A 20638-nucleotide genomic window follows, 5' to 3' on the forward strand; every position below is an offset into this window, starting at 1 on the left:
TGGAGAAAGCGAAGTTACTCACCTGTAGCAGGAGTTCTCCAAGGACAACAGGCCAGGTATTCTCATATACCCTCCCACCTCCCCTAAGAGTTGTATTCCTTTAGCTATATTTCCTGACTGAGGAACCTGTACTCACGCATTGGGTAGGAAGGCACCCACACATGCCACACCCACGGTGGGACACTACTAGAATTTTCTTGAAGCAGCTATATGCTAGTCTGCAACCGCACTTGGATCTTTCGGATGATGTCACCTACATGTGAGAATACCTGGCCTGCTAACCTTAAAGACCACCTGCTACAGGTAAGTAACTTCACTTTATATACTCTCATTTACTATATCACTATGTTAACAAGGGTGGAATTTATTTAATGAAAAATGAGATGCCACTAGATCCTCCTTTGATCCACCTATCACCATGATTTATCAGGATTCAGTCACAAACCATTTTGGACTGATCAATGCCAAACTTCTGTTAGACAGTTTTTAATCCAACCCAGGGTCTCCCGCCCATCACAATCCCAAGAAATATACAGTTGAAGATCATTGGCATGTTTTATTGTTATCTATTCAGAACAATTTGACGAGTGGAATATAAATGTGTTTTAAGTAACTTACAGGTTCTTTTACTAAGACGTGCTAATGGATTTAGTGCGAGCTAACAATTAGCACTTGCTAAATGATAAGACGCCTATAGGAATATAATGGGTGTCTTAGCATTTAGCACATGCAAAATCCGTTAGTGCTCCTTGGTAAAAGGACCCCTTAGTAAATAAAATGTCAAAGTACCTACATTATTGAGAACTGTAACACAGAGGATGTGCACTAATTAGACTCTTTTAGATGAATCATTTATAACTAATTTTAATAACTCTGCAATCAGTTGTTCCCTTCATCTAGCAGGAATATTTTCCTTTCATGTGCAATTCTTCCAAAGTAATGTTTAATTTGGGCACTGAATCTATTGCAGATTCTCATTTATTTGGATCCAAAACTTACAGCATTATAATATGAATGTATGCAACATTTAGTGTGCATCTTGGGTCTGCATCTGGAATAGTTACTCAAAGCATGCACACACAAGTTGCTGCATACCCATATTCCACTAAGAGAAAAATCAGAAACAGAATGGACTGCATAAATAAGACAAAACAAAGAAAACCTGTTTAACTAACATCTTACATTACAGTGAAACCTCGGTTTTTGTTGACTTTGGATTTCGTCGGTTTCGGTTATCGTCGATTTTTTTCGCGAAAATTTCGTCTCGGTTTTCGTCGATCGCCTCGGATTGCATCGGCATGCCCACGCAGCTAATCTTGCGTTCTCACGTGTTGTTCTTCTGGGGCATTGTTTCCGGTTGTGGGATCACACTGCTGCTGTTTTTGGACCCAAATTTTGTCATTTTGCCACACTACTGCTGCTGCTGCTGGTTGAGTGCCTGTATCAAAGTCCCTGCAGGTACATAAGGACCCAAATTTCATCATTTTGCCACAATACTGCTGCTACTGATTTTAGGCAAATCTTAAAGAGGCGACAGAAACAAACCTCTTTGGACACGTTTCTTGTGCGGCATGGGTCCACAGACTCTGAAGCTGGTCCTAGTGGCAAAAGAACAAGAAGGGAAGTGACCCCCCCAGAAGCTGGTCCTAGTGGCAAAAGAACAAGAAGGGAAGTGACCCCCCCCCCCCCCCCCAGAAGCTGGTCCTAGTGGCAAAAGAACAAGAAGGGAAGTGACCCCCCCCCCCCCCCAGATAGTGTCCTTATGGAGGGGGATCTCCCTTCCAAACAATAATCTCTGCTCCTATCTCTCCATCTTCCATACACCACGAAGAGTCTTCAGAAAGGTCAATGCCATGTTAAATGCTCATTTATTCTATACACTAGTCTTTTTTATTCATTTAAAAGAAAAAATTGCTTGTTGCCTCGGTTTTCGTCGGTTTCGGTTTTCGTCGATAGTTTTCGGACGAATTATCGATGAAAACCGAGGTTTCACTGTATATTGTTCTGCTATTGTTTGCTGACACAAGGTAACCAGTATGCATGTGCAGGTTATCATTGATACAGACTGTAGGAACATAGAGACATTTGGCAGCTGTATGATGGGCCCAGGCAGGCTATGGCACAGCATGGCACATGGGAGGTCAGCATGGTGGCAGACTGTTCAGAAGAGGCTCTAGCATGAGCACAGTGGAAATATGTCAGAGAGAAACTGTATCTACCCATCATTTTGTGACAAGCCCTTCCAGCTAGTCTACAATAAACTACAAAAGCAAAGGAACTCTGAGTTAAGGTTGCCATATCCTTAATTTACCTTGTTGTACCCAGGAAATTTTACAAGAAAAAAAAAAAAGAAGAAGAAGAACAGAACTCCACAGATCACACAAGCAAGGAAAGGGGTAGAGACAGCCAGAGAGGCCACTAATATACCGTATCCAAATATTTATTAATCACAGAGTGACCCAACACAGGTGTGTTTCAGCAGTGTTTATGGTGCTGATAACATTGTGCTTGAAGATCTAGGCGACTCTTTTAAGCATTCTCTGGTTACACTTGTCTGATGATAAATGTTATATAAATGTTTACCTCTGTTTTATTGCATTTTTATGTCCTTTATATGTGACCTTAGTGAGATATGCTGGTTTTTATTATTTTATTATTTATGTTTGTATGTCTTTTGGATGCATTTATGCTATAATTTTACATTTTTTGGTCAATATGTTTATATATTTTTTTAATATGTTTAATGTTTATTGGGGGTTTTTGACTGTTGGACCCCTGACGCAGGCAACATTATTGCAACACAGCAATGTTGGGTTGCTGTGTGAACAATACTTATTTTTATACAGTGTACTATTGGCCTCTCTGACCAAATTACCAGTTTTCTTGCATGCCTAGGATTTGTAGCATACATGAAAATTGTATCCTTTAGCACAATGTTTTACCAAAATTTTCCCATGATAATCTTACTCTTGATGTATTAAGAGTTTATAGTTCAGGAAGATCAGTGGTAAAATGACCACGCTAAAGGGTAGCATAGTGGGCATGCAAAATGCATGCAAAAGGTCAAATTCTAGATTGTTTTGAATGTAAAAAAAAATGCTAAATTATGTTGTGTGCTTTATTTGTATTTTGCCATAAATCTTTATTCCAGCTGAGGGCTGGAGTAAAAGGGTCACCTGAGGTGAAGTGCAACAGGAAAGGGGATGGGATTTGATATACTGCCTTTCTGTGGTTACAATCAAGGTGGTTTACATATTATATACAGGTACTTATTTTGTACTTGGGGCAATGAGGGTTAAGTGACTTGCCCAGAGTCACCAGATGCTGCAGTGGGAATCAAATGCAGGTTCCCCGGTTCTGCACTAATCATCTCTTTATATAAAAGGCAACACCAACGTTCTATGAAGCCTCCAGCCGGAAGTGTGAAGGGGGCGAGATATCCGGTTTCCCTATGAGTGTCTGCCCCGCCCTCTCTGTAACACAGTCAGTGAAGGAAAACAGCAGACCACGAAATCAAATCGCTGGCTCTGTAACAGTGAAGGATTCAGAGGGGGGAGGGGAGAGAGGCCAGAGGGCATGGACACACACACTCCCACATGCACACAGCAGGGGCGTATCTGCGTGGGGCCTCAGGGGCCTGGGCCCCCGCAGATTTCGCCCTGGACCCCCCTACCGCTGCCAACCCTCCCCCTCCGTTGCTCGCCTACCTTCGCTGGCGGGGGACCCCAACCCCCGCCAGCCGAGGTCCGCGTCCTCCTGCCGCTGCCGGCTGCCTTTGGTCCTTTCATTTTTCCACTGAAGCTGGCACCGACGAAAGTTTCTTTTGAGTCTGACGTCGCTGCACGTTGTACGTGCAGGACGTCAGACTCAGAAAATGTTTCTGAGTCTGACGTCCTGCACGTACAACGTGCAGCGACGTCAGACTCAAAAGAAACTTTCGTCGGCGCCAGCTTCAGTGGAAAAATGAAAGGACCAAAGGCAGCCGGCAGCGGCAGGAGGACGCGGACCTCGGCTGGCGGGGGTTGGGGTCCCCCGTCAGCGAAGGTAGGCGAGCAACGGAGGGGGAGGGTTGGCAATGGCAGCGGCTGGGGGGAGGGGGATCGGCAATGGCGGCGGGGGGGGGGCTATAATGTGCCCCCTCACTCTGGCCCTGGCCCCCCCTACCGCCGCAGTTCAGATACGCCCCTGGCACACAGAAGAAAACATTGCTAGCCCCCGTTTCATTTGCATCAGAAACGGGGCTTTTTTACTAGTAAGTACATAAGGATTGCCATACTGGGAAAGACCAAAGGTCCATCGAGCCCAGCATTCTGTTTCCAACAGTGGCCAATCCAGGTCACAAATACCTGGCAAGATCCCAAAAATGTATAAAACATTTTATACTGCTTATCCCAGAAATAGTGGATTTTCCCCAGTCCATTTAATAACGGTCTACACCAACACTTTACCCCAGATGACCCTTTCAACAGGTCTTCCTGATGGTTCAGTAAGCCCCAGATCCCCTGACTGTCCAGCCTGCATGCATGCATTTTCCTGATGACCTAGGGGACCCCTGGACCCCCTTAATCCACACCCACCTTTAGGACTGGGAAGCAGGAGTACTGCTCACTCATTCCTGCCTCCGCCTCACTATCTTGCAAAATGTTAATGCCTGCCTGCTTTAGTGCTGCATCAGGATTTTTTTCCTTATATGGTACTTAGCCCCTCTTAGTGCATGCACCGGATAGGGGCTGGGTGCCACCTTTTGATGACAGAAGGTCTAGAGCCCTGATGGCGAACCTATGACACGCGTGTCAGTACTGACACGCGTAGCCATTTTCAGTGACACGCGGCCGCATGTGGCCGCATACAGAGAAGCAGCGGAGTTCCTTGCTGACACCCGGGGCGGATCGCCGATGCGCCCCCCCTCCCCCCCGGTGCAGCGCGACCTCCCCCCCCCCGGCGAAATCACCCGGTGCATGTTTACCCGCTGGGGGTGTGCCGTGTGCGCTCCTATTGGCTCCCTCCCTGCTGCTCCCTCTGCCCCGGCTCCTCACTTCCGGCCGGCGGAGCAGAGAGCAGCGGAATGCCGTGGGGGACGCATCTCTGAGGGCCCTGTGATCACCATTACCAGCAACCATCATCCAATCTACTGTTCTGGGGTGTCGTGGATTTGTAATTGACCACCATTATTGAGATAGGTGAGGGGGAGGCTGGGAGAGGCGAGGGCATGTGCTATGGGTGCCGTTTCCCGCCATTAGAAATAGCGGCAGCCATCTTAATTTACATAAGGTGGTCAGTTAGGCTAGTTAGGGCTAACAGGCTATCTATAATTCTATCTTCTGTCTCTGCCCCCCTGATGGAGAACTCAAAAAATAAAAAACCAAGGTTAAGTAAAGGAAGTGGTAGTAGCAGTAGCCGACCCTTTCAAGAGACATGGACCGAGATGTATGGCATTATAGAAAAAAATGGCAAATCATTTTGCGTTCTATGTACTGAAACGGTAGTAAGCAGAACGTGGAATATAAATAGACATTTTGAAACTAATCATTCCCAGCTCTTGAAAAAAAAGTGAGGATGAACGGAAGGAATACATTTCCAGGCAGCTACACTTTTATAAGAGCCAATCTAAGTCCATCCTTAAATTTGTAAAAGGTTCTACAAATTTAACATCTGCAAGTTTGAGCATTGCTCACTCCATAGCTCAGCATGGAAAAGCACTCAGTGAGGGAGAATTTATTAAAGAAACTCTCCTAAGATGTGCACCAGTTCTATTTCACGATATGCAGAATAAAGATGCAATTATTAAGAGAATATCTGAGTTACCAGGAAATTTGGAGTGCCTGAATCCGATTACCAGACACTTTTAGCACCCTGAAAAATATAGCAATGGCTTTACTCACAATTTTTCCCTCTACGTACTTTTGTGAAACCTTATTCTCAGCGTTAAATAATATCAAAACCAACAAAAGAAACAGATTGACAGATGAAGTTAGTAGCGCTTGCTTGGGCTTGAAGTGTACAAAATACCAACCTTCAATTGAAGATTTAGCCAATGAAATTCAGCAACAAAAAAGTCACTAATAGGCAGATTAGTTAAAGAATTCCTCCTCCCCCTCACTTATCTTAGTTCATGGCACCCCACACAAGTTAAATAATATCAAGACCAACAAAAGAAACCGACTGACAGATGAACAAAGACGTCACTAAGTAGGTAAGTTAAATAATTAGTTTTTGGTTTATTAAATACAGTTTTATATTACAATTATACATTTTTGTTATTTAAACTATAAATATCGCGAAATTATGGTTTTTTTTCTCAAAGTGACACACCACCCGAGTTATGCTCGGTTTTTTGGCGAATTTTGACACACCAAGCTCAAAAGGTTGCCCATCACTGGTCTAGAGGCAAGAGGGAGCAGGCCTTCCTCCTGCCTCCAACTCAAGGAATTTGGAGAGGGGAAGGATAGGATTACACTAGACCACCAGGGCCAGTGTTCAATTAGGAGGGGGTCGGTGGACCTGCTGGATTACCAAGGCATTTTTATGAGGATTGGAGGGTCCACCAGACCACCAAGGCTGCTTTTAAGTTCTGGGGGGTCAGGGGGTCCATCAGACCTCCAGGGATGCTTTCAAATTCGGGGGGGGGGATCTAGGGGACCAGCAGGGATGCTTTCAAGTTTTGGGAGGGGGGTCCACTGACAGGAAAGTTAGCATGGGACCCCAATTACAACTCCAGAGCTGTCTGTAGTTTTAATCCGCTAAGGCATGGGTTTTCCGTGCACTGGTTTTCTGTGCATTGAACGGAATTGCTAATGAACTCGTTTTAACACTAGCAAGCTCATTAGCATGAGACTTTCAGTCATTGCTTCCAAATACAGTAAAGCAGTGGCCAAAAGCCTCTGTGCATTAGACACAATAACGTTTCATTAAGACTGGCTGAAACCAGTCTAAATTAAATGTTGCAAGCCCGGTTTGCTTTGAGCATCTCCCCCCACCAGTGTGTAAAAGCCATGACTGGCCAGGATCCATTTCTGGATGGCTAAATCGCTTTGAATATCGACCCCTTAGAAGTTATGCTCATAAATTTAAGTCTGCCATTCGTTTGCCTTATTCAGCACGTAACTGGCCAAGATCACTGTATAAATAGGAATGCATAAAAGTCAGTCCTGTCTTTATGCAGTGTTGAATATCACACTTAACCAGCTATGCATTAGCCGGCTCTGCAAACCCAGAAATTCAATGCCAAAGCCCAGACATGGACCAGCATTGAATTTCCGGGCATAACACTGGCAGCAGTCAGCAACACACTGAGCGCCACCAGCTGAATATCAATCTCTAAGCTCCTAAGGGGCCCTTTTACAAAGCAGCGGTAAACTCAATGCTGGCTTACTGCACGCTAATCTGAAGCTACCGCCGGCCCAATGTTGGCGCGTGTTGGTAGTTCCAGCCCCAATTTCGAGCGCTATGGAAAATCGGCCCATATTTTTTAGCGCAGCACTAACCAGGTGGTAATCAGGCAATGCCACGAGGTACCTGGTTACCACTGGGTTAGCGTGAGAGCCCTTACCGCCACCTCAGTGGGTGTCAGTAAGTGCTGTCCCTGCACGGGCATGTGGTAAGAGCAATCTTACTGCATGGCCATGGCCATTTTCAGCTTTTTTTACCTGCTGCGGTAAACAGGGCCGCAGTGCGCGGCAAAAACAGCCCCTGCCACCAGCTCAGGGCCCTTTTTACCACAGCTTGGTAAAAGGACCCCTAAATTAAGAAGAATGTTCAACTGAGAAGTTATACTACTGAGTTTGGCTGAAAACAGGGCACAAATTTAGGTGGCTAACTTAGGAACATAAATTTAGGAGCTCAGCATTTTCTGACAATAGGGCCCTGTGAGTATATGCCCCTAAACTTTTGTGCACACAACTTGTGTATGCATAAGTCTATCCAATCTGCATGGAGGCATTCCGGGGGGGGTGGGGATCAGCATTTCTGCATATATTTCTACTAGTTTAAATTTTTTTCAAGTTTTATTAACATTTAGTAGCCTAGTGGTTAGTGCAGCGGACTTTGATCCTGGGGAACTGGGTTTGATTCCCACTGCAGCTCCTTGTGACTGTGGGCAAGTCATTTAACCCTCCATTGCCCCAGGTACAAAATAAGTACCTGTATATATGTAAACCGCTTTGAATGTAGTTGCAAAATACCACAGGAAGGCGGTATATCAAGACCCATTTCCATTTACTAATCTGCCAGTTGGGAGTACCATCTAGGCGGCTTACAGTGTATTCAGTATTAAAAAGTAGAGTGTAACAAAGCGTGTGTATCAACAGACAACTGAAAGTGAGGAGAGGGGTAGCAACTCCATCTTGTTGAGAGAAAGTGGGAGAGGGAGAGAACGACAAGGGTGCTTTTGGTAATTCGCTGAGCATTCTGCAATTAAAGATTAACTGAAAGCATCTTGAAAAAGAAACATTTTGAGGTCCGATTTAAAGGTTAAGTGCAAGGTCTGATGTCGCAAATAAGTGGGTAAGAGATTCCAGAGGTATGGGCCTTGGACTGAGAATATTGAGATTCGGATGTGTGTTCATGGCAGATTTGTTTATAGGTTGGAACGATAAGTAGATTTTGATCTTGAGAGCAAAGAGAACGTGATGGTGAGTATGGAAGCAGTAGGCAGTAAAGGTAAAGGGGTTCTTTAGAAGTCAAGACCTTGAAAACTATAAGTAGCAGCTTATAAGTGATTCGATGAGATATGGAGGGGCATAATCGAACGAAAACGCCTATCTCCATGGGCGTTTATCTCCGAGAACGGGTCCGTGAAGGGGCGGAGCCAACCGTATTTTCGAAAAAAATAGACGCCCATATGTTATTCGCTACTTTGTGAGCTGGGCGTTTTTGTTATTCAGTGATAATGGAAAATGAAAGCGCCCAGCTCAAAAACGAATACATCCAAGGCATTTGTTCGTGGGAGGGGCCATGATTCGTAGTGCACTAGTCCCCCTCACATACCAGAACACCAACCGGGCACCCTAGGGGGCACTTTTACAAAACAAAAAAAAAAAGGTAAAAGAGCTCCCAGGTGCATAGCACCCTTCCCTTGTGTGTTGAGCCTCCCAAATCCCCCTCAAAACCCACTGCCCACAAGTCTACACCATTACTATAGCCCTAAGGGGTGAAGGGGGGGCACCTACATGTGGGTACAGTGGGTTTGGGGGGGTTGGACGACTAACGCATTAAGCAGCACAATTGTAACAGGTTGGGGGGGGATGGGCCTGGGTCCACCTGCCTGAAGTCCACTGCACCCCCTAATAAGTGCTCCAGTAACCTGCATACTGCTGCCAGGGAGGTGGGTATGACATTTGAGGGTGAAAATAAAAAGTTGTGAAACGTCATATTTTGTGCTGGGAGGGGGTTTGTGACCACTGGGGAAGTCAGGGGAGGTCATCCCCGATTCCCTCCAGTGGTCATCTGGTCATTTAGGGCACTTTTTGGGGCCTTATTCGTGGAAAAACAGGGTCCAGGAAAAGTGCCCTAAATTCTCGCTAAAATCGCATATTTTTCTTCCATTATCGGCGAAAGGGTGCCCATCTCTGTTCGCCCGATAACCACGCCCCAGTTCCGCCTTCGACACGCCTTCGACACGCCCCCGTCAACTTTGTCCGCATCCGCGACGGAGTGCAGTTGAAAGCGTCCCAAATTCGGCTTTTGATTATACCGCGTTATTCGTTTTTGTGAGATAAACGCCCATCTCCCGATTTAGGTCGGAACTTGGGCGTTTTTCTCGTTCGATTATAAGCTGGATAGGGAGCCAGTGAGATTCCTTCAGAAAGGGTGTGACATGATCAAATTTCTGGGCTTTATGAATAATTTGTAAGCGATGTGGATCATATGTGTGTAAAATAAACTGGGAAATTTGTGCAAACTAAATAGCAGGATAAATGTGCGCATGTACTTTCTGTGAAGTAATCTTCAGAGAGAAAGGGGTCTTTTTATCAAGCTGCGCTAAAAAGTGGCTGGCACTGGTGTAAGCGCATGGGTTTACTGTACTCTATGGTCACTTTTAGCGCAGCTATAAAATGGCTGCCATGCTATATTTTATTGTAATAGCCACTCGCTAATTTTCCCATTAGTGAGTGAAAAAGCAGCAAGGCAGGTGGTCCGCCAAATCCAATACTGAAGATAAAACAACAAGGCAGACCTTGTAAAAAAACACAGTTTTTATTAAAAGACTAATTTAACATAAAACGCCCAACATGGCCATGTTTCACCAGTATAAAATGGCTCCGTCAGGGGCAATGGGTCACAGTAAATGACCCACTGGTGAAACATGGCCATGTCGGGCACTTTATGTTAAATTTCTGGGAGTTTTAATCTTTTAATAAAAATTGTGTTTTTTTACAATGTCTGCCTTGTTGTTTTATCTTCCATTAGTGACTGGCGATTACCGCGGGAGCCCTTTCCGCCACCTATTTAGGAGGTGGTAAGGGCTCCCGCGCTACTCCTGCGGTAATCAGGTAGCATACAGTAATATGCTTGCGCTACCTGATTAGCGCAGGCATGCCTACTCTCCATCCATGGACACACCTCCCACGCTGGAAAATAAAAAATACTTTCCAGTGTGGGATTAGCCTGTGCTGAGTGAGAAACTACTACAGGACGCCTCAGCGTGTCCCATGGTAGTGCCCTTTTAGCACACGGTAGGACCGTGTTAGGCCTACTATGCCTTAGTAAAAAGGCCCCAAACTATGCTGCACAAGTTAAGCAGTCTTTTATAAAATTACCCTCTAATAGCAGCATAAACATAATATTGAAATGGGCAACATTCTAGGTCAGTGGTTCCCAAACCTAGTCTTGGAGGCACCCCAGCCAATCAGGTTTTCAGGATACCCACAATGAATATTCATGAGAGAGATTTGCATGTAATGCCTCCACTGCATGCAAATCTATCTCATGGATATTCACTGTGGACATACTGAAAACCTGACTGGCTGGGGTGCCTCCAGGACCAGGTTTAGGAACCACTGCTCTAGGTAAAACAGGTCTTAATTACTACTGTACATTAGTCCTAAATTAGATTTTCATAAACAGTTCACGAAACCTTAGCAGATTAAGTTGCATTAAATCTTTAAGACCAAATTAAAGTCAGGCTGGTGGAACCACGCCTATTTATTACAATTAAAAGCTATCCTTCAGAGAATTATAGGGTAAAGAAATATAAACTTCATGTAGTGCTGGGAATTTCTTAAAAGTTTAAGCCGTTTCTCATGAAATATAGACTAATTTCTGTATTTAAGCCTTGTTTCATTTAATATAGACTGATTGCTCTCTGAAAAAGATTTGACTCAGAGCCCTGCAAATGGAGACTCTAGCCTCTGCCTTTAATTACTCATGAAGTGATTACTTGACATTTCCAAAAATAGCACATTAACAGAGCTTAAAATTAACTCTGTTATACAGTTAAGGCCCCCTGAACACTATCTATTGCTCCTGTAGTTTGCTTAAAATAAGAAGATATATATACAATATGATATGATATATATTTTTGTAAATCTCTAAATGGAACTCAGTACCCATCAATACAGTTCAACATATTACAAAGGATCTATGTCTCTACCTGCTGATCATGAAAACTAATTTGAAAGCTTATGTTTATATTTTCCTGGAAATAAAAGTTAACAAAAGATATACAATATAGGGTTAGATTTACAACAGTGCGCTATTGTGTTAGACTCTGCTAACACTGAAAGCACGATTTGGGCAGGATTTTAAAACAAGATGCCCATGTGCGAAGTCTAAAAAGGTGCCTATTTCTTATTTTATAACAGCAACACAAGCTTCTAGACACTGTTCCCTCTAATCTGAGTGGGAGTCCTCCAACTGCATTGCTGGCAGTGGAGGGTGGTACTTCAGTATTGTGTTTTCAATCACTAAGGACAGGCAGGTTCCCTGTAGTCCTGTAGAACTTGCCTGTCCCTCACTATTTGAAATGTGGTAATGAAAAAGCACCCCCCACTGGCAGAACTAAGCAGAAACAGTGCTTCCAGAACCAGCCCCAATAGCGTGCAAAGGCCAACGCCCACATTTGCACCTACTCCACACATGTGCTCACTTCCTATATAATAATTCTCACCTCCAACGTTCTAATGTGCCTGGTACCGTGGCTCCCTCGGAGGTGGTCTGCTAGGCAGTTTAGAATGCACTGACGTCAATGATGTCACTGACAGCTGATTCCAAGGCAAGCCCCAGCGCAGCACCCAAGTCCCTACCCCCCCCTCGACGCATCACCCAAGACCCTCCCCCCGGCGCATCACCAAAGCCCCTACCCCCCCCCCTCTCGGGCACATCAACTCCCTCGCCACCTGCAGCCGCCAATACTAACGCTGTCAGGCCGCTGCTGCTTCTCCTGTGGAGCAGCAGCGGCCGGTACAAAAAGAAAAAAGCCAAAAAAAGATTTTTAACCTGAAATGCGGCTCCATAGACAGCCATCTGGCATTGGCTGTCGTCACTGCAGCCGTTCCTCCTCTCCCCTCCACGTCACTGCCCCTGCAGGAAGACCCAGGAGGAGCGCAGTGACGTCAGAGGGGAGAGGAGGAGCATCTGCAGAGATGACAGCCAATGCCAGATGGCTGTCTATGGAGCCGTGTTTCAGGTTTAAAATCTTTTTTTGGCTTTTTTCTTTTTGTACCGGCCGCTGCTGCTCAACAGGAGACGCAGCAGCGGCCGGACAGCGTTAGTATTGGTGGCTGTGGGTGGCGAGGGGTTGATGTGCCCGGGGGGGGGGGTAGGGGCTTGGGTGATGCGCTGGGGGGGGGGGTAGGAGTTTGGGTGATGCGCCGAGGGGGGAGGGGAGGGTCACTGGACATGTGTGGCTGGAGGGGGGCAGGGGGAGGGGAGGGTCGCTGGACATGGGTGGCTGCAGGGGGAGAGGAGGGTCGCTGGACATGGATGACAGCATGGGGGGCAGGGAAGAGGGAGGTGGGGAGGGGGTCCTGAGACCAGATGGGTGGCTGCAAGGGAGGGCAGGGGAGACAGAAGAGACGCTGCAGGGGGGGCAGGGGGAGAGGAGGGTCGCTGGACATGGGTGGCTGCAGGGGGAGCAGGGGAGAGGTAGGTCGCTGGACATGGGTGGCTACAGGGGGGGCAAGGGGAAAGGAGAGGAGGGTCGTTGGACATGGGTGGCTGCAGGGGGGCAGGGGAGAGGAGGGTCGCTGGACATGGATAGCTGCAGAGGGAGAGGAGGGTTGCTGGACATGGGTGGCTGCAGGGAGGGCAGGGGGAGAGGAGAGTCGCTGGACATGGGTGGCTGCAGGGGGAGCAGGGAAGAGAGGAGGGCCGCTGCACATGCGTGGCTGCAGGGGCAGAGGAGGGTTGGTGGGGAGGGGGTCCTGAGACCAGATGGGTGGCTGCAGGGGGGGCAGGGGAGACAGGAAGGACGCTGCAGGGGGGGATTACCTTGCTAGCGCCCGTTTCATTGCCTACCGAAACGGGCCTTTTATACTAGTTTTTAATAAAATATGGGTGTACATTGTACCTCTGGCTCTGCTTTACCCAAACTATGCCCCTGAGCATGCCTTACACATGGCATGCAATTGTGTTGCCTCATATATTTGTAAGCATGTAAAAGCCCATACAATTGTCATGAAAGGTCTTTTTCACATGTAAAACTGGCTTTACAACTGGAAACCCCTTTAGAAAATTACTCCCCACAACAGTAAATAGGTCTCCTTGCATAAAATGGGACAGGCAGTAAACATCATTAATTAATGTGCATCAGTGAACTATGGGGACCTTTTAATAAAGTTTAGTGCTAAATGCTGCACATGTTCTGTTTTATACCTATTGGTCACGTGGCACTTACCGCACACTAATGTCCGTTAGCATCAGGGCCACCAAGAGACAGTTTGCAATATCCAGGGATATTGAGTTAATGCAATAATCCGGGTCCCAGCCAACACACAGGCGCAGGAGAGAAATAGACCAGGTACCCCCTTGGAAGCCGGGCCCAGGGAATTTTGCCCCTACTACTAGCAGCCCTGGTTAGCATGTGCTAAGCTTTAGTAAAAGGGCCCTTATAGGGGTACATTCAGTAAATGGCACTGAAAAAATTGGTGCTGAAAAAAGACCCCTTAAGTGTTATTCTATAACTGTGCCTAGAGTTCAGAACGTTTTTTGTAGAATAATGCTTAAGCGTTATGAATGCACGTAAATTTAGGCATGACCATTTGCACCAATGAAAACATGGTGCAAATACCCGTGCCTAAATTTACATATGGAGCGCCATTATTTTGTAATTATGCACATAACTCAAAGCCACACCTCCATTCCACCCCAAAACACATATGACCATCCCCTTTCCGTGCCCCCTTTTTTGGGACATGCGTAAAGTTTAGGTATGGATCCCATGCCTAACTTTACGCTCATAACACCCAATTAAATGTAATTAATGTTGATAATTGCTTGTTAAAAAGCCAATTATTGGCACTAATTGGCTCCTTATCCTATTACATTGCACGTGCAAATCGGAACTGTGACTACATTTGCACACGCAATTTTCGGCAACCTTTACAGAATCGGGTATAATGTGGTAATGCTTTTTATTAAATCTTGCTGATAAGGTGATACCTTTTTACTGAACTATTAACACATTAAGGGCTGTGTTCAAGCCATGCTGTAGGTGCGCACACATTTAAGCGCATGCTAAAAATTAGCATGCGCTAATGCTTGAGACACCCATAGGAATATAATGAGTGTCTCTATCATTTGCACATGCTAAAAAGTGTGCACACCTATAGTGTGGCTCAGTAAACAGGGCCCTTATTGAATAATATTGAGGGATTAATATTCTGTTCCTCAGATCCAAAAAGAATGAGCAATTCTGAGCAAAAGATGACAATATTGCAAAATACAAGTGAATCATAAAGTACATTACAAGGGCAGTGTGAAGATGAAGGCAGGGGGAGGTTGATATGTTAGAGTGCTAAGAGAAGGTAACAGAAAAACATGAGAATTATTTTTAGTCCTGAGTTTAACAACCCAAATGGCTGTTAAATCAGTTTGCATCATTTCTAAGTGATCATTGTAACTTCTTGTGTCTTATAGCAATTGTTCTGAATTCCTCTTCTAAAATTACATTTCTAAAACAGAAAGTCAAAACAGTGCATCTGAGAACGGGAATGTAACACCTAAAAGCTGGTCAAGAAATGTGTTAAGGTAGTTAAAAAAAAAAAAAAGAAGCTATCTCCTTTTATTATGTTTGTTAGCCTTTATTTCAATGTAATCAACTGGCCTAATAAGGCATCCACACTATATTTTCCTGAAATTAAGGGGGGAAAAAACCTCTTTAGAAATCCTTGATAGCAATATTGTCAGATATATAGGTTGTGGCCTGCTTGGAGGCCCATAAATTGACTTGAAAGGTGACACAAAATCCTTGAGGAAAATATTTGAATGATAAAATTTTTGTTTTCACAAGCTTCCTTTTCAGGTAGCATGAACTTCTATGCCATGGCTTATGTAAAAGGGGGAAAATATAACAATCTGTAAACATTTTTTTTAAATAATAACTGTTGCAACAGAACAACGCAGGCAATGAAAGGAACCAACGATTTGACAGTCCTGGGGAACCCACTCGGACATACTGCCTCTTTAAAAGTGACTTGCCAGCCAGTCTTGCTATATCTTAATCTTAATGTTAATGTTACACTGACAATGGCGCCTTTGCTAGCGCTGTATCGTTTCACACAGGGCTGGACCCTTCCAGCTGGTATTCACAACCCAAAGCACGCACTTTGCGGCTGCAGTTTGCAGGCTCTCCGCTGCTATTTGCACAAGGAGATGTGCGTAAGTCTTAAGTGCGATTGCTTCACCTCAAGTGTTAGCAGGATACAGAATGGCTCCGGGGTTTTAACCCATGTGCGTGTTTTGTGTAGGCTCAGCTGCTATTGCAGTACAGCACTTGTGGAAGGATTTCTTTCCATCCCCTGAAAGGTTCTTTCTTTTTTAGGAGAAATGTGCTCTCCATTTCTACTGTTATATCACCCCCCCCCCCCCAACAAAAAAAATTACAGTCGCAAGACTACATTTTGGTACGTTTTTTTTTTTTTTAATGATTCGTGACAATGTATCTTGGGTGTGTAGTATGAATACATAACATAACATGGGGCTGTGACCTCTAGGAAAATCCGTAGGGGGCGGGAGGAGATGGATCTAGTTACCAGATACAAGCACGGTTCGCTGCGATTGTTTTGGGGGAGGGGGAGATCGGGAGTTGAAGACAAATGCACTTACTTTGTCTATAGAACCAGGAAGCAACCGGTCTAACAATCTGCAGAGGACCACCCCGTCTTTCAGAGAACATTGCAAAAATCCCTCCGGATCTGAGATCGTCTTTTTGGGCGATTCCAGCACCCCCAGTGTTATCAGCCACGTAACGGTCTGCTCCGCCGAAGTCATCGCTGTTGGGCGGAGAGCAATCCGTGAAGAAAGGGCCAAGCTGACCGGCAATCGGTGCAGAAATTGTCCCCCCTTTCACCGTGCTTTCACATGGGAGCTTTTGCTGCGGCTGATCCGTCCTTCCCCCATGGACATGCAGATGATGACGATTTGCCTTTCGAAATCCAGTAGGTCTAGTTTCTCCCTCTTTCTCGTGTGCTTTTGGCTGGCTGTGCTGTCAAGTGCCTTTTTATTACATACACAACCTGCAGTGCTTCCCAGCCCTCATCTGCCGGCAAATGACATCATTGATTCTGTAAGAAAAAAAAAAAACGATGTATGCATTCCCAGCAGTCATAGAACTTCACAGGCTTTACAACCCCGTCTTTCATTCTTTAACATTATTTCTCAGAGAAGCTTCCCCAGTATGTGAAGGTTTCATATATTGGTACAGTCACTTCTCACAAGCAGCTTGCAGACACCATGTCTGAAGAAGAAATACACACAGACATGTATTGTGTTTATTTAATATAATACACACCACACACATACAGATGTTTTTATATATTTTATATTTATAAAGGAATTATGTTTGTATATGTATCTGTACTCACTCACACACACACACACACACACACATAAGTGATATTGATCTAAAAAAATGTGGCCTTTATTGTAATCATACACGCTATTTCTATTTCTGTATGATTCCTGCAAATGCTGGTCACCCTAAGGACGGGTACATTTTTATTTAGTGTGTCAATCACATAGATCTAAAATACTCATAGGCTGATGCTCAAAACTCCAGCACTATTTCAAACAGCGCCATAAAAATACAGCTGGAACAGCACCAAAGAACAACTCCCTAATGCTCAACGCTAATGAGATGCAAATATAGGCGCACTCATATTATTGAGCATTAGGGAGTTCAGCGGGAGGCTTGTTCTTGGCGCATATACAGAGGAGTACTGCAGTAAGCTCTGCTCCTGTGTGCATGCTCCTGGCAAAACCCAAACATCAAACACACTTTGGCATCTGTTTTCTGCGGCCTTAACAGGGGCGGCCCAAGGCAATCTGCCGCCCAAGGCAGGGATGAGATGCTGCCTGCGTCCGGTCTGGCATCTCCCCCCTTCCCTCCTCAACCCTCTTCCCACATTTATGTTATTTTTTTCTTTTCCAGTTCCCATAGGCTGCCCTGCCACGCTTCGCTCTACTGCGACCTGCCTCTGAGGAAACAGGAAGTTATATCAAGAGGCGGGCGCAGTAGGGAGAAGAGGCTGGTGCTGGTGGCAGGGCAATCTATGGGAATCGCTGCTGCTGTCACTGCCGCCTTTTGGAAATGAAAAAAGGTAAACGTGGGGAAGAGGGTTGAGGAGGGAAGGGGAGAGTGCCACCTAAGGCCCCTGCCTCAGTTGGCCTAATGATAGGGCCATCACTGGGCCTTAATATAAGCATTTTAATTTTTTTTTTACACTTATAAATGCAGGAAACAGACGCCAATGTGCGCTTTCACTTTTGGGTCTGCTGTGACTTGTGCATATTAGTTTCTCACAGCCAGCACTTTAGGGCTCGCACAGGCTTCCTTCTGCTTCCAAAAGCAATCAAAACCAGCAGATTTTGAAGAAAAAAACATGAGAAATCCACTCTTCCAAAACCTTAACGCTTCGACCTGTCGTTATTTTTTGCAGCGGTAAGACAGTTTGTTTTGGGCGCTCTTTTCTGAGCATTGAGGAGGAATACAAAGCGACCTCATTTACATGTGCTTGACTACATTAGCATGCTACTTGCACTGTTCGTCTACACACTTTTTTGTTCCCATGCTCCAGGCCTCTGAACATTCTGCGCAGGTAAATGCAGGTGCTAGTACGGCAGTAATGACCTCTAGCACCTGCGTTTGCTTTAGTATGGCACTAATGGCTTGTAGCGCCCGTGTTTGCTTTTGAGCATCGGGCTGTCAGAGATTATAGTGTATTTTGTTTCTCCTAAACGTGAACATCAGCCTAACACTGAACAGAAGGGAAGCTTGTGAAGCAGCTGCCCTCTTGTTGAAGAAGAGGTTATGTCAAGCAGTGAAAGGAATAAGAGAGAAAAAGGAACCGTAATTTTACCTGTCATTTTCCTTACCTTGAGTTTTGCAAGACCAGTCCAGATGCTTGTGTATCTGCTATCCTGCCAGCAGATGGAGACAGAAAGCAAGACTTCACTGACAACACTCCCTCTATTAAGGCTGGTGTAGCCTCTGCCTCTCAGTAATCCTGTGTCAGACTTAACCCCCCAGAGTACCATTACCCCAACAAGCTTCCAATAAGCACATCAACTGCAAAACTCAAGAACATAAGAACTGTCATACTGGGGCAGACCAAAGGTCCATCTAACTCAGTGGCCAATCCAGGTCACAAATATCTGATAGGATCCCCAAAAGTTACAAATGCCATGCTTCTTACTCCCAAGGCTACTCAGTGGCTTTTCCCAGGGCTACCTTAATAATGGTTTATTGACTATTCTTCCAAGAATTTGTCCAAACCTTTTTAAACCCAGCTAACTGCTTTTAACACATTCTCCAGCAATGAGCTTAACTATGTGTATTTTCTACAATTTGTTTTAAATATATTTACTTAGTAATTTCATGGTGTGTCCTGTAGTATTCATACTTTTTTGAAAGAGTAAAGTACATACGGGGATCCTACACATGCTCTTCTTTAAATGTAGTGTATATTATTCAATTCAAAAAATGCAAAAAAGTATGCTATGTTGGAGAGACAGGCTAAACACTTAAGTCGAGATTGAATCTACACAGACACCACATCAGAAACTATAATGCTAACCAGGGTGACACCTCTGTAGGACAGCATGTATTTGTTTGGATAGCGGGTGGTGGAAAAATCTTTTATTCTACTCACATGCTGTGCTTTACTTTTTATAATAATTGCAATAACCTTTTTTTTTTAACCGTCTCAGTTGGTTACTTTTCCTAGTAATAAAGATTCTGTCTCTACCAAGGAAGATGGCTCCCCCACCACAGCTCCATCTAGTAGCTCTGTTTAGGACTGCAGCATATATGGAGTTGTATAGGCCCTGAGCACAGAGGACTCCAAGAGTGTGGCAAGCAGGGCTGCAGTATCTGGGAAGAGTGGCCTTAGCAAGGAGTTCTACCCCGTAAGTGACAGAGCAGAAGTGGATTTGAGGTAGGACAAGTTTGTCTTACAATCTAGAAGATGGTGTCACATGGGAAGTCAGTATCAAGTGGTGCCCAATGTGAAATACTGACACTGGAACGCTGGGGATTTGAGAAAGAGACAAGGTGGTTAGGTTGCCTGGTGGAGGGACAATCAAGTGTGTGCCTTGGGCCTACCAGAGCAGGCCATGGGAGAGAGAGTTTGTGACTTTAAGAAGTGGAGAGAACAAATTATAGGCTTCTCTGCATGTAAATAAATATTTTCCTTTTACCTTTAATCCCAGTGTGGCTGTATTTATTAAAGGCCCAGTCCTATCCACTAGTCTATTACCACAGTTACTAAGTAGAGCAGTTAAAGCAAATCTGATAAGATATTCATTTTCACTTGGTACATGGTTAAGCTTTGGAACTCGCTGCTGAAGGATGTGGTAAAAGTAGCATAGCTGAATTTAAAATAAGGTTTGAACAAGCTCCTGGAGAAAGTCAGACTGTTATTAAGGCAGATCTGGTGAAAGCCACTGTTTATCCCTGAGGGTACAACTTGGAGATATTAATATATGCTCTCCCTCTTAGAGATTAACAGCAATTTACCAATTTGCCAACGGTGATGATTTAGATGCTGATGTATAAAGTAGAAAATGGCTTTGCTAAAATAAGCCCTGAATAAATATATGTGATGTCTGTTTATTTTAATACTAGATAAATTTCTTTGAAGCACAAATTTTGCAAAAAAAAATTTTTTTTTTAAATATTATGACTTTTTCATAGGAAAACTTATGGACCTTTTTACTAATCTATGTTTTAGTAGACACCAGTAAAAGAGACCCGTTTCCGAAAGAAATGAAAAGGGTGCTAGCAAGGTTCCACGCCCCCCCTCCCTCCCTCTCTCTCCTCTGAGTTCCAGCCCCCTTCCCTTCCGAGTTCCATGCCCCCTACCTCCCTCCCTCTCCTCCGAGTTCCAGGCACCCCTCCCCTTCGAGTTCCAAGGCCCCCTGCCCCCTCCCCTTTGAGTTCCAGGACCCCCCCTCCCTTTTGAGTTCCAGTACCCCTCCCTCC

The 20638-nt window shown here is 44.9% G+C and overlaps 2 protein-coding genes across 3 annotated transcripts in view; one reads left to right on the top strand and one right to left on the bottom strand.

The window, feature by feature from the left end:
- The window catches only part of ARHGEF7 (Rho guanine nucleotide exchange factor 7), a 443279-nt gene extending 426825 nt beyond the window's left edge, over positions 1 to 16454 (bottom strand). For both annotated transcript variants that reach the window (XM_030201536.1, XM_030201535.1), the window contains exon 1: positions 16264 to 16454. In XM_030201536.1, the coding sequence (XP_030057396.1) occupies positions 16264 to 16428 (165 nt within the window). In that variant the 5' untranslated portion in view covers positions 16429 to 16454. The remainder of the gene's footprint in view (positions 1 to 16263) is intronic.
- Positions 16455 to 16535: 81 nt separating this feature from the next.
- The window catches only part of ANKRD10 (ankyrin repeat domain 10), a 181295-nt gene continuing 177192 nt past the window's right edge, over positions 16536 to 20638 (top strand). The window contains exon 1 of the mRNA XM_030201543.1: positions 16536 to 16595. The gene's annotated coding sequence lies outside the window, so the exon portion shown is untranslated. The remainder of the gene's footprint in view (positions 16596 to 20638) is intronic.

Source organism: Microcaecilia unicolor, chromosome 4 (genome assembly GCF_901765095.1).
Source record: "Microcaecilia unicolor chromosome 4, aMicUni1.1, whole genome shotgun sequence".
Lineage (NCBI taxonomy): Eukaryota > Metazoa > Chordata > Amphibia > Gymnophiona > Siphonopidae > Microcaecilia > Microcaecilia unicolor.